The 12,317-nt window shown below is 36.5% G+C and overlaps 1 protein-coding gene across 3 annotated transcripts in view; it reads left to right on the forward strand.

The window, feature by feature from the left end:
* The window catches only part of WDR70 (WD repeat domain 70), a 153,450-nt gene extending 145,087 nt beyond the window's left edge, over positions 1–8,363 (forward strand). For all 3 annotated transcript variants that reach the window (XM_064439032.1, XM_064439030.1, XM_064439031.1), the window contains exon 18: positions 7,885–8,363. In XM_064439032.1, coding sequence (XP_064295102.1) covers positions 7,885–7,969 — 85 coding nt within the window. In that variant the 3' untranslated portion in view covers positions 7,970–8,363. The remainder of the gene's footprint in view (positions 1–7,884) is intronic.
* Positions 8,364–12,317: the final 3,954 nt, after the last annotated feature.

A 12,317-nucleotide genomic window follows, 5' to 3' on the forward strand; every position in this document is an offset into this window, starting at 1 on the left:
TGTCATCAATATGTAACCCAAGAATATGCCATACTCTTTTACAAAGATAAGAATTTCTAGGAGTTTAAGTTGTTGAAATTCAACATTTCCATTTTTAAAATATACCTGTCAGTGCTGGACAATGATTTTAAAGCTTTCTAAGTTGATAGGAATTTAGAATCTTCTCTAAATCAATCTCGGAAATTGCAGTATACCTTTTAATAACGCACTGTCCCATTGACAGACTGGGATGATAAGTTTTCCAGTATGCCCTCTAGTTCTGACTGATCCCTAGGTTAAACCTTCAAAATTTTTCTTGGTGTTATGACAGCATATTTTTAGATGATTTCTCAAATTTCATAAGTTTTATTTTAATTTTTCCTATATAAGGACCTGAGTACCTGCATGAATTAACTTGGTATTAAATGTATAGCAATATTAAAAATGGCATTGGTAAAATCTCCTAGCAAAAATTCACTGCAAAGAAATTAAGTGTTTGGTTGTTAAATAAATTAAAGAGCCTCATCAAGATTATGGTAGTAAAATTCCGGCAATCCAAACATGGTAACTTACTCTGTTTAAATTGTATGTGTGAGTGTGGTATCTGTGTATATGTGTTACTCTGAAAATTGTGCAATAAGCTTCTTGAATGCTTTCTACCAAAGATTTCTTTCTAAAAATAAATACAATTCAGACCATTAAATAAACACATTCACAACAGTACTAAAACAAATACTACATAAATGCATTTCATAATAATGAATAGAAACAACTATTTCAAAAATTGCTAAAATTTTCACATTTTGTTATTATCATTCATGTTTCTGTTACATGAAATAATCTATCCAGTGTATGGAGTATTTTCAAAATGCATAAGGAAAAGGTTTTGAAGAGATGAAATAGTACACAACAGTCTGCCAATAACAAACTATTTTTTCTTTTTTTGACCCCAGTGTTTTATCTCCCAGGCTGTATGTTCATTACTATTTTACTGACTGTACTTTCTTTATTAGTGTTTAGCTCTGTAGCGAAACAGTCACCACCTCTCTCCAGAAACTCAAAATATATTAAGAATCGTTGCTGTTTTGAGTGGTGACACTTGTTTTCTGACTTGACCCACCTGTTCACACAGATAACTGAATAGCTGTTTCAAAGAAGCTTGAGAACATCAGTGACCCAGCCTGGCTTTGACTGGGTAATTAATAAATATAGCATACTGGTAATAAACAAGTATGACATTTGATGTTGTACATCAAATCAGTGCATTATACAGTATCTTGGTACCAAAGAAGGAATATTTGAAAGCCTGATTCTGTAACAGTTGTTATGAATGTGCTTAAAATTGATATTTAATTGTTGGAAAGTTCACATTTGCTAGAGGTGAAATTTACTTTGAATGTGTAGGCACCTGGTTTTATTTGAGATATGCAACTATCCATTCTCAAAAGTAAATATAATCACACGTTCCATAAGGTAAATAGATACCTCAGTTTATTTTTGGCTCAGTAACTTCATTGATTGTATATTAAATTTCATCCCTGACACCTGCAATGTAGTAGACATGAAAGTTTTAAAGCATAGTTGTATTACAGAAAGCTTACTGTGTCAGGTGGGCAGATCTCATTACAGTTTCTTGTTAAAGATGTAGCTGCAGGGGAAGAAGAGAGCTGGCTGAGAAGTGGGGAGGATGCAAGTCCAGACTGCTATTAACTTACACACCAGACGGTGACATGTATGTGGGGGAATTGGACTGCAGCCAATAGCACGCTGCCTTGATGGTTTTGTCAGCTGATAAATCTTATGCCAGTGAAACTGCTGTTATCCTTGTTTTAAAAGTTTGACTTTAAGATGTACTTTGTGCAAAGAGCATTTTACAAATTCTTATTAATATTATTATTATTGACTAAGACACTGAAATGCAAAAATTTTTCTATAATTGTGTTATATTCTTAATTTTTGGAAATGGAGGTCTATATTAACAGCTGCAGACCAATGGCAGTCTTAGGTTTTGTTAGCTGCTTGCCTGCACACACAGATAACATACAAAGCTGTGTTAATTATATCCTATATCTGACTTTATAGGACATGTATGTTTACCCTGTATATAAAGCATCTTACAATTGTTCTTATAGATGCATATTTAATAAAATATGCAAATTACAAGTAATTGATACAAATTGTCATGTAATACTGGATTGTAACAGTGTCCCCAGTGGCCCTGTTAAAATCACGAGTTCATGGTAATGAGCAGTATAGAAACCTAGGGAAACTGGCTGCTTTAGCTGTAGCATAAGACATACTATAGATTTAGGAAAGATGAGGTTCTGATACATACTTAAGATTACCTAATGTCTTGAGACTAAAAAGCATACATCTAGTACGTTTCATTTTTTTAAGTGTTTATTCTTTTTGCTACTTTATTTCTCTACCATCAGTTTTTCCACATTTCTCGTAGTAAATTTTCTCTTAAATATGATATTAAACTATGCACTTGGTATATCTCGTGTTTGACAAGGCTTCTGGTTTTGTGTTGTCTAATGGACGGTTATTCATTTACAGTTTTTCATTCTCCTTCTTAGGAAAATGTTGAAGGAAACTATAGTTACTTAGTTTTCTTCAGACATGGTTATTAAATAATTTTAGACTGAGAAGACTAAGAAATGCTCTTTTTCTGGTTGATTACAGTTTTCATAACTCTGATTGTGATGACTCAGTTAGAGTTTGTCTTGTCCCAATTCATATTGATTAGGTCATTCAGAACCAGATAACTGGTTTCATGCTTTTTTTGTTTTATTTTCACTTCAATAATTCTGAGAAGAAATACCTGCAACATGACTTTTGCTGTTAGTTTATACATGGTATGTAAAGATATTTCCTTTTTGTGGGCATTAAAGGTGCCTAATTTATTCTTGAAGCCAAATGGTCACTTGCATTATTTATCACTTGAAATTTTTTTCAAGCTTGTTGTCATTAGCCTGACCTTTCTGTTTCTTCTAAAATTTGAGCCAGAAAAGGAAGGGGAAGTACATAAGAGGCAAAAGGATGGGCGAAAAAACATGCTGCTGAAAAGGATACAGTGGATAAAAAGTAGTACATGCAGAATCAGGAGATGGCATGTCACAGAAGTCCAGTGTCAAAAAAGATGCAGTCAGCACAGGAAAAAAGTCATAACGGATGAAGGTAAAGAAAATACCTTAGGATTTTTCAGGAAAAAGCTTGTTAGAGGTGTTAGCAAGAGCCATTCCAGTGGAGTGAAAGGAAAGGAAGGACAGATTGAAGATTTCAAGTAAAGGACTGCAGGAAAGGAACTTGAGGCATCACTTGTAAATGTTTGAAAATTACATTCTTTGTGAGCTGTTTGCTTTAACACAGCTGTACAGAGATGCTGTAATGACTTCAGATGTCCCTCTGAAACTTCAGCAGGAATTACTAAGTATTGTAGCTCAAGGCCTAATCAGGCCCAGATGTAGCTCTCTTCTGTACCATAGGGAAGGTGAGGGTGAAATATCCTTCCCTATTAAGATAGACCAGAAGTCTTAGAAAATACCTTTTAATTCAGTGATATTGCCCCTATTTTGCTGTCTTTGTAATTGCTGCTTGTCACAGGCAAAAGGGAATGACTTGAAGCAACAGCCTGTAGCTGTGCTGTGTTCACTGAACTTTTCCTCAGTGGCAGTACCAGTGTGTTGAAGTGTTAGTCAGGTGGTGGCTCAAGTGTCTTTAGTTGAAGAAGCAGGACTGAACAGAATGTTTGTAACAGTGATATTGTTGGCATCTGCTGGTGTATTTAAGCTAAATCTTCATTGGAGATTGTTAATTTTGAAAGGGAAGCCCATGAGATTCAGAGAAGAGTCAGGCTGGTTGGTGAGGTAAGGAATACAAAGGGGCCTGATGCTGAAAACCTTCACTTTTCAGTCTAGAAGTAGCCTTTACAATATTCTAGGCTGAAAGTCTTTTTTCTTTGTTTCAGCACAATATAAACACAAATTTCAAAAGTTACTGTGACATGAGTCACGTGCTATGATACACAATTGTCATCTCCAGCTGGTTTAGCTGTAGCACTATTTTTTAGCTGCTGGTCTAAGAACCTCAGATGTCAATGATATAATTTACTGGATCCCTGAAAGGTAACTTAACAAAAACAACCCATAACCAGAGGGATTACGATGACTCTAAAGCAGTTCGCATGGCCCCTGGACATTATTTAGTGGTCTGCATCTTTGAATATGATGAAAAACACTGAAATAGAGAAGCATGCAGTATGAATAAATCATGTTAGTTTGTTTTCCCATTTTTGTTCATAGCCTGTTAGTGTAACCCACAATAGGAATGCATTTATTTGTCAGTGTATGAGATACTGGTTTCAGCTGACAGTCACTGGAAACACAAGATCATAGAATAATTTAGGTAGGAAGGGACCTCTGGAGATCGTCTAGTGCAGCCTCCTGCTCAAAAGCATGTTCACTTAGATCAGGTTGTTAAGGGAATTTCCCAGCCAAGTGTGAATATCCTCGAGGGTGGAGACTCTACACCACCTCTCTGGGCAGTCTGTTCCAGCAGGGTGGTTGGCAGGCACAGTATGCCCTTGCTAAATCCGTGCTGCCTGTTCCCTATCACCTTCTTATCCTTCAGGTGCTTGGAAATGCCTTCCATGCATTTTTGTTCCATAGCTTTCCCAGGGACAGAGGTTAGGTAGACCATCCTGTAGTTCCCCAAATCCTCCTTTTGCCCTTCATAAAGATGATGATGTTTGCTTTTTCTAATCATTGAGAACCTCCCTCTATCACCATGACCTCTCAAAGATGAGAGAGTGCCCTCGTAATGACATTGGCCAGCTACCTCAGTACCTTTGGATCCATCCCATCTGGTCTCTTGAATTTGTGTGTGTCCAATGAGCTATGTACTCCCTGTCTCTGTCGTCTTCTTCTTCTGTTGGTAATGTCTCACTCCCTCCCAAAGACTCTGCAGGTAGTGTTGGGGTCCTTGGAGACCTGAGGACAGACCTTCTCAGGGAAAACAGCCCAAAAAACCACTAAATATCGTGACCTTTTCCATATCGTACATTAGTTGGCTACCTGCCCCATTGAGCACATTTCGCTTAACATTCCTTTGTCTGTCAGTGTAGCTGTAGAAGCCTTTAGTGTTGCCTTTCACATTTCTTTCCAGTTTCAACTCCAGCTGAGCTTTGCTTTCCTAAATCCTACATGTTCCTACATGTTCATGTAATGCTTCTGTTCCTCTTGGCTAAGGTTGTCTCTGCTTCCTCAGTGTTCTTCATTTTTTGGGTTTGGGGTTTATCTCAGTCAGGAGATCCCTGTGCATCCATACTAGGCTTCTGCCAGACTTCACTTTCTGCACAGGGGATGTAATGTGTTTTTAGGAGGTTGTCCTCAAAGATCAAGCAGCTCTCCTGGGTCCCTTAGCCCTCCATGGCAGTCTCCCATGGGATTTGCCAAGCCAGATCCCAAGCAAACTAAAACCAACCACCAAAGTCAAGGATAAATAAAATTGAGAAAGTTGACAGGGAAAAAGAAGACAGCTTTCCACACGTATTAATTAGCCCTCAGAAAGAAAAATATTTTGAAGTAGTAAACCTGTTTTGATAGTTTTTGTATAAATACTATTGTGTAGCAGACTCCTACTACACTAGCAATCTTGAGTATAGTTGCTAAGCAGAACAATTTGGTTTGAAATTGAATGATCGCTGCTGATAATGCTGTAACAAAACCAGTGATTTCTGTGCTTATGTTCTTAAAATGGTCAGGCATATGAATCACCATGGGTGCCCCAGTTACCGTGGAGGTGGAACAGTTTACATTTCAGCTGAGCTGAGGCTACAGCCATTTCATGCTAATTTTAAAAAACCAGATAGCAAGCAGACTTGATTTCCTCTGTATGTTTTTGCTTTAGCTGGTTACTGCTAGATGATGCTACAGTTTCTTTTTTTCCTCCCTTCACCCTCCCCCAGCTTTACTGGACTCAGTAGCATACTTACATGAGCTGAAGTCTATAACTTTTTTCTGTGGCACTCCTAACCCAGAAAATACGTAGGTTCTGCTGCTTGTTTCACAAATTAAGTCATTCTTCTTGGTTGGAAGTTTCTAACCAAAATTATGACAGTGGCAGGTTTTGTGGTCAGAAATGATAGGTTTACACTTGATTAGTTGCACCTTACTATCACAATACTGACCTGGTCCTGTTTAGGCTCACACTCAGGACCTGGTGTGATCCTATATCGCCTTTAGATACCTTTCATCTATTGTGATAAAAGGAGGGTACACTGTTAAAAATGAGCTAAATAAACTTCTGTCACTATGTTTTGAAAAAAGAGAGGAAGATTCCATACATTCCACCTCTTCAGCAGCTAACAAAATCCAGCATTTTGGCCAATAAAACCTTCATCCCTGGTGTCTGTTTTGATTGAATGTTGATTTTTTTTTTTTAAATACTCCTTCAGTCATTAGCTAAGTAGAGTTTATGTAACTATTTTCTAAGGAAAATTTTAAATAGAAAAATTTTGTTTTAATCTTAGTTCTGCTATCCATAGAGAACAGAATGACTTATCTAACTTCCAGTAGTGTAGGTCCTCATCTGGGTACAAGGTCTGCTTAGGTGTAATGAGGCGTACGGCCTACCCCCAGTGGCCATGTGCCAATAGAGTCCTGCATTAGGACCATCTCTGGAACATCTTAGCATACTCCAAACCTTGATGGCAAGTTTGGAGGATGGAGGAGAAGGCAGCCTGGTAGAAAGATCCTGTATATAGGGGAAGTTTTCTTTGACTAGTTTTGGTGACTTTAAATCTATTTTGTGCTACATGTTTAACAACTGGAGAATCCTGCTCTTTAATAGCCGATTGTTTGCTAGTACTCTTTTAAAAGTCAGTGGCAACATTGAATTGTGCCTATTGTGTAAAGTAAGGCAGACACAATTTTGTTACGGTTGATGCATTTTGTAGAGTGTGCCAAATAACAGTTGTTATAATAATAGTGCTTCACATCCTCAGACTGCTGTAAAAACATTAGTTAATACACTAATGAGATTATGACTGCCTTGGCTGCTTTTTGTACTTTGTCATCATGTCTGTTGTAATCATAAGTCAAGCACAGACATCATCAGAAAACTAGTATTTTCAGCTCCACAGTGATGGTACTGAGAATTAGTTTGGAAAAGGGGACCATGCAGTGATTAAAGTGTAAAACAGGGGAACTGAATGTCCAAACAGTTTCTTGGAATGCTACTTGATACTGTGTTCGTTTAAAAAGTAATCAATAATTATTTTTATAAAGTTTAAGTGTTATTTAAAATGCAAGTAAACAATGGAGGAATAGATACCATCAAGCTTGACTCTAGGACATACTGTGTTCTCATATGAGGATCATTAGGTCTTTTTATGTTACAGTAGTGCTGGATAAAGTCTCTGGAGTAGAAGCTGTTTTTTTCATGCGTAGGCTAAGCCAGAAATGTTGCTCAGCTGTTCTGTTTTCACTTACTGGCTGCTGTCATACTACAGTCTATCAAAATGGAGGTTTCTTTTTTCAAAATCAGGGAATGAGAAGACCCGTGTTTCCCTTTTCCTAGCATTGTATTAAATTGATTTGTTCCTCTCTTCTACTTTAATATTATTCATCGAATACACAGATAATGATTGCAAGCTGATAAGGAAATAATACTTGCAAAAGATATGTGTTTGTTATGCTTGTTCTTTGCGTGAGAGCTGCAGGTTTCTTCAGCTCATAGAAGGGTAGTTGATAGGTTTATGTTGAAAATTCAAAACAGGCAAGTCTAGGATGCTCTTTTTTTAAGTATAGAAAGGATGTCATTTGTGTCTAGTGCATGTCTAATATATTTTCTGATAAAGAATTGTAGTCTGACTATTATTTTAATCTTTTTAATGTTTTCTAGAACGCAGCCAAAAACAGTTTTTGCAGAAGTGGAACCAGAAGATGATGAAACAGACAAACCAGAGTGGAAAAAACGTAAAATTTGAAAAAATTGGTTTAAAGAATAATTTTAGAGCATTTGAAACTAAGTGCAGCATTTATTTCTTTGTTTTGGGTAGCAGATCAAAATTTGAAAGCAAAATTTACTTTGGTTCATAAAACTTGCTGCATTGTAAAAAGGGGTGGTTGTATTACACTGGATTGTAATCCCACATCTGAATTTTGTAAAACAGAATGAATTATGTTGTGCAAAGAACTCCTCTTTATGTCAGTTATTTAGCTTCATGATTTTAGTGAAAAATATTTCTTTATAAATAGAACTCTAGTGAATTCATTATATTGCCAGATGTTTTTATTAAGTAATGCCAACTTTACAAATTCTGTGTCATGACAGTGTTCATTGATTTTAAGTATATAAATAAAATAATACAGTTTCTCAGGCTCCTTTTTATTTTTTCTAGTTAAGATTTAACAAATTACCCTCTTGTTACAAGTGTAATGAAGTTTACACTTTTATTTAGATAAATTAACATGGAATAATTCATTTTAGTTCACAAGTTGCAATTTAGTTCACACTTCTGTGGGAATCTTTGAAAACATATTTTCTAGTGTCTGTCGTTATTTGAATGATGTTCCTTCTAAGTATGTGTAGCATCTCACAGTAGTATTTTATACAGCTTTCATTTTTCAACAATGTCAAATTAGAATGGACAATTATATATTTTGGTTTAATAAAAGTAACAAGTTTATTGCCCAGTTGATGCAGAATTTTGTTCAGGTTTCCTATCCCTGATAGTTTGTATTGTCAAGTGTTAAGATAGAACAGAGCTGTGTATTTATTACCGGGTCTTTGTATGTATTAAGTTTGTTGCATGTCTCAATTATCTATATAATGGCTCATACTCTTGAAGACTGATAATATTCTTTATAAAAGTAGTTTCTTAAATATGGAAAGTTTTCCTTGTTTAACACAAAGTTGCAATTCTGAATGTCATAAGCTAAATGTCATAAACTAATGTCCTCTAGAGAAGGAGAAAGGAACCTAGGCTAGTTTTAGACATTTATGTTGTGATTATAATAATATACAATATGCTAAGTATTGTGATTATAATAATATACAATGTAGCAAGCACTCAGCATTTCCACTAAGAGCAGAGAGTAATAGACATCATAAACAATCAAGCTTTCTTAATTATTAATAGATTCTGAAGGCATATTTTAAGGCTATATTTAGCAAAGAACTTAATCACCTTCTTAATCTCAAGCATGTGGTCCCGATAGTCAACAGAGCTGAGACTTTTTTTTTCTAAGCATTGTTCTGCACCACTATGTCATTGTAAGATTTCCTTTTCCAAGATTATCTTTCTTTTTCAATTATTATTTTTATACTTTAGGGAAGAGTCAGCCTGACTTTGAAAGGTATAATGAGCATTGGCATTACATACCCACAATGAAATATTTCCACTACTTTCACTCAATTTAGTCTTTTGATAGGAGTGGAACTTCACTAAATAATCCACAATTTGTCCCATGTAAAGATATTTTAGTACATACTTAGGTAAAATAGCACATCAATGGTTAATTTACAATTGCATCTGTAATATGTAGAATGAAGAACTGGATACCTAGGTAGACAGTAAACAGAGAAGTACCAGACGAAGAGCAGCCGTTGTTAACAAGACCTGCTCAAGACCTCCCTCTGCAATGTCCCCCTCAGCAAATAAGCATTAAATAGCATTGTTTTATTTAAGGCTACTTTTTGTCTTTTTAAAATCCAAATAATGCACTACAAAATAAAATATGTTCAAATAAATTTCTATAACATCTTGTGTAAGATTTTTAAAGGATTAATATGTCCTTGCTTTTAGGCTGACTATTAAGAGTTTATAATTTCTGTTGCTAGTTATTCACTGAGGCAGTAAAGCTTAGGGAGCAGAGCTGCAGGGAAAGTCTGATGAAGAAAAATGCTGCAGCTGTTCTCTGAGCTTGAGGGGAGCTTCTCCTTTATTTATTCGTATCAGCTAGATCTTGTTTCCTAATTCTTAGAAGAATGAGTTCAGTAAGTGAACCCTGCAAAAGATCTGTTAGAATTTCTCTAAGAGTTTGTCATTGTTACTTAGAGTGATTAATTGTCTTGAATGACCGTTTTAGCAGCCTAGAATTTAAAACAGTGCCTGTACAGATATGTATTAAAAAGATGTAAAACTAAATTAAATTGTACTTATTCTTTAACTCTTGGCTTGGTTTGTTTGCCATAGTCCTCACACTGGATTTTCAGGCATGTTCACCAATAAGGCAAATCTTAACACAATTTTAAAAGCAGTTTTTAATCTTGAACAGCTCAATGGCAAGAGTTAATCCAGTCAGGAAGGAGATCTGAACAGTCTGCTTGACCATACTTGGGACAGCAAACTCTGACTCAACCCTTTGAATTGTCCAAGCAAAATTCTTAACATTAAAAATATTAACATGTTTACATATTTGGTATGAAAAATGGAACTCTACGTGCAAATTGGGATATTAGAAACTGTATGTGTGTTAATTTATTAACCTAATTTTCTTTTAAACTTCACAAAGGACCTAGGTTTTAGTAATTGCCAAGTTGTAATACTTGTCCTCCATGTTTAGTGTTAATGTAGCCAGAGTCCAGATGGGCCTTTGCTCCCATATTTCTGAAACAAGGTGGGCTTTTTTTTTTGTTTGCTTGCTTCCTTAGAAGACTTGCTTACAGAGGTACCACAATCACCACTAGCATTTTAGCATGCAGAATGGCTTCCATGGTGCTTTCTCCAAACCTGGATTTTTCTCTCCATGTTCTGTGCAGCTTCTAGATCTTTCTTTATAGCAATTTATGGTCTTTTGTCCTATGTGCTAATGACTTGTTAAGACCAGCTGTTAAGTACTACATGCTTGTCCATAGGACCAAGGCTTTTCCTGCCAGATCATTGCAGCCCACCAGCTAGTGGTCAGCCCAGTTTCCCATTCCTTGTTTGTGTTGCTGCCACTGGTATAGAGGTCTAAATTTAACCCTAGTCCTTTGTCCTGTCCTATCCTCCTTACTCCTTTGTCCTATCTTACTTTTTAAGTCTTCTGCAACAGCTGAGAATATTGCTAAGGCTGTCTTTGAGTCCTGGCACTTTTCCTCTCGCTGTTCGCAACTACTTTATGATTAAGTTCCTCTCTGGTCTACTTCTTGTGACATACAATTTACTGAAGATGATAATTCTGCCTCGGGTTTTTGTGATTGACAGCAAGAACTGTGAATTTGTGCCAAGGCCTCCAGTCATTGGCTCCTTGCTTATAATTAGATGCCTAGTTTGATGTTCTTAGTCATGCCTGCCTTTTCTCTGTTGGTCTATAGAAAAAATGTATTATGGGAAGAGAAACCATGAATCTTTACCCTATCAGTTAGATCTCTGCTGGACACTGAGGAGTGTTTTGCAATGAGTGGTATTGCTATGCCAAAGCGCCATCCTCTTGGTTAGATCTTTATCCATTAGTTTCTTTGACTTCTGATGCCTTTGGGGGTGTCCAGCTTGAGATTTTTGTAGCTTACATCCTCCTTTAATACTGAATGATCTGAACTTTGATGTGGCCCATTAGTCACAATAGTATTGCAAAATCCCTCTTCTGTTTCCTCGTCATGTTAAATGCCTGCATGTCCTCCTGGGCTGCCGCTCAACAATGGGAACTTACTGAAAGACCTACAGTTACCTCATTAAAAATTAGCAGTCTTGTTCTGGCTGTTTACCATGTGTAGGCTAGGATTTCATGAGGTTCTGTCCCCTGTTGCTGATCCCTGAGCTCTTCTCACCTGTTGAACTGTTTCATGTGTACATGTAAATGAAGAATTGGATAGTTGGCTAGCAGACATATCCTTGTGCTTGCCTGTCATTGAAGCATAGATGCTTCTTATTACATCTGTTTTTTTAATCTGCTAGGATTTTTGGATAATCCCATTTAAACGCAATTTTGTATATAAGATGCACTTCATCCATTCTCTTGGACTCCAGCATCTAACTGCTTCATGCAGTCCGGATAGCTCTGAAGCATAAGACATTTCTCTGTCTATAGCACATCATCCTGGTTGAAATTTGCTTTGGTTGTCAAAGCTTCCCATCCTGTAGGCAGAGGTATTAGAGCATGCTGACAGTCTCCCACTTCGGCAGCAGTGTCTTATACTCAGATCAGCTTGGTGGAATCTCCATAACCTATGTGTTGCTTGAGTGCCTTGGAAATAGTTCATGTTGGTTGGTTGTTTTTTTTTTAATGGCTGATGATCAGACAATATGTTCATCTTGTACTCTGAGACATGGTTCAAAAGAGGCTGATTCAGAAAGCTTTCCAGTTAAGTCTCTTTTTTTTTTTTACCTTAGCTATAGTGCAGGGCTGTTA

This window comes from Phalacrocorax carbo, chromosome Z (genome assembly GCF_963921805.1).
Source record: "Phalacrocorax carbo chromosome Z, bPhaCar2.1, whole genome shotgun sequence".
Lineage (NCBI taxonomy): Eukaryota > Metazoa > Chordata > Aves > Suliformes > Phalacrocoracidae > Phalacrocorax > Phalacrocorax carbo.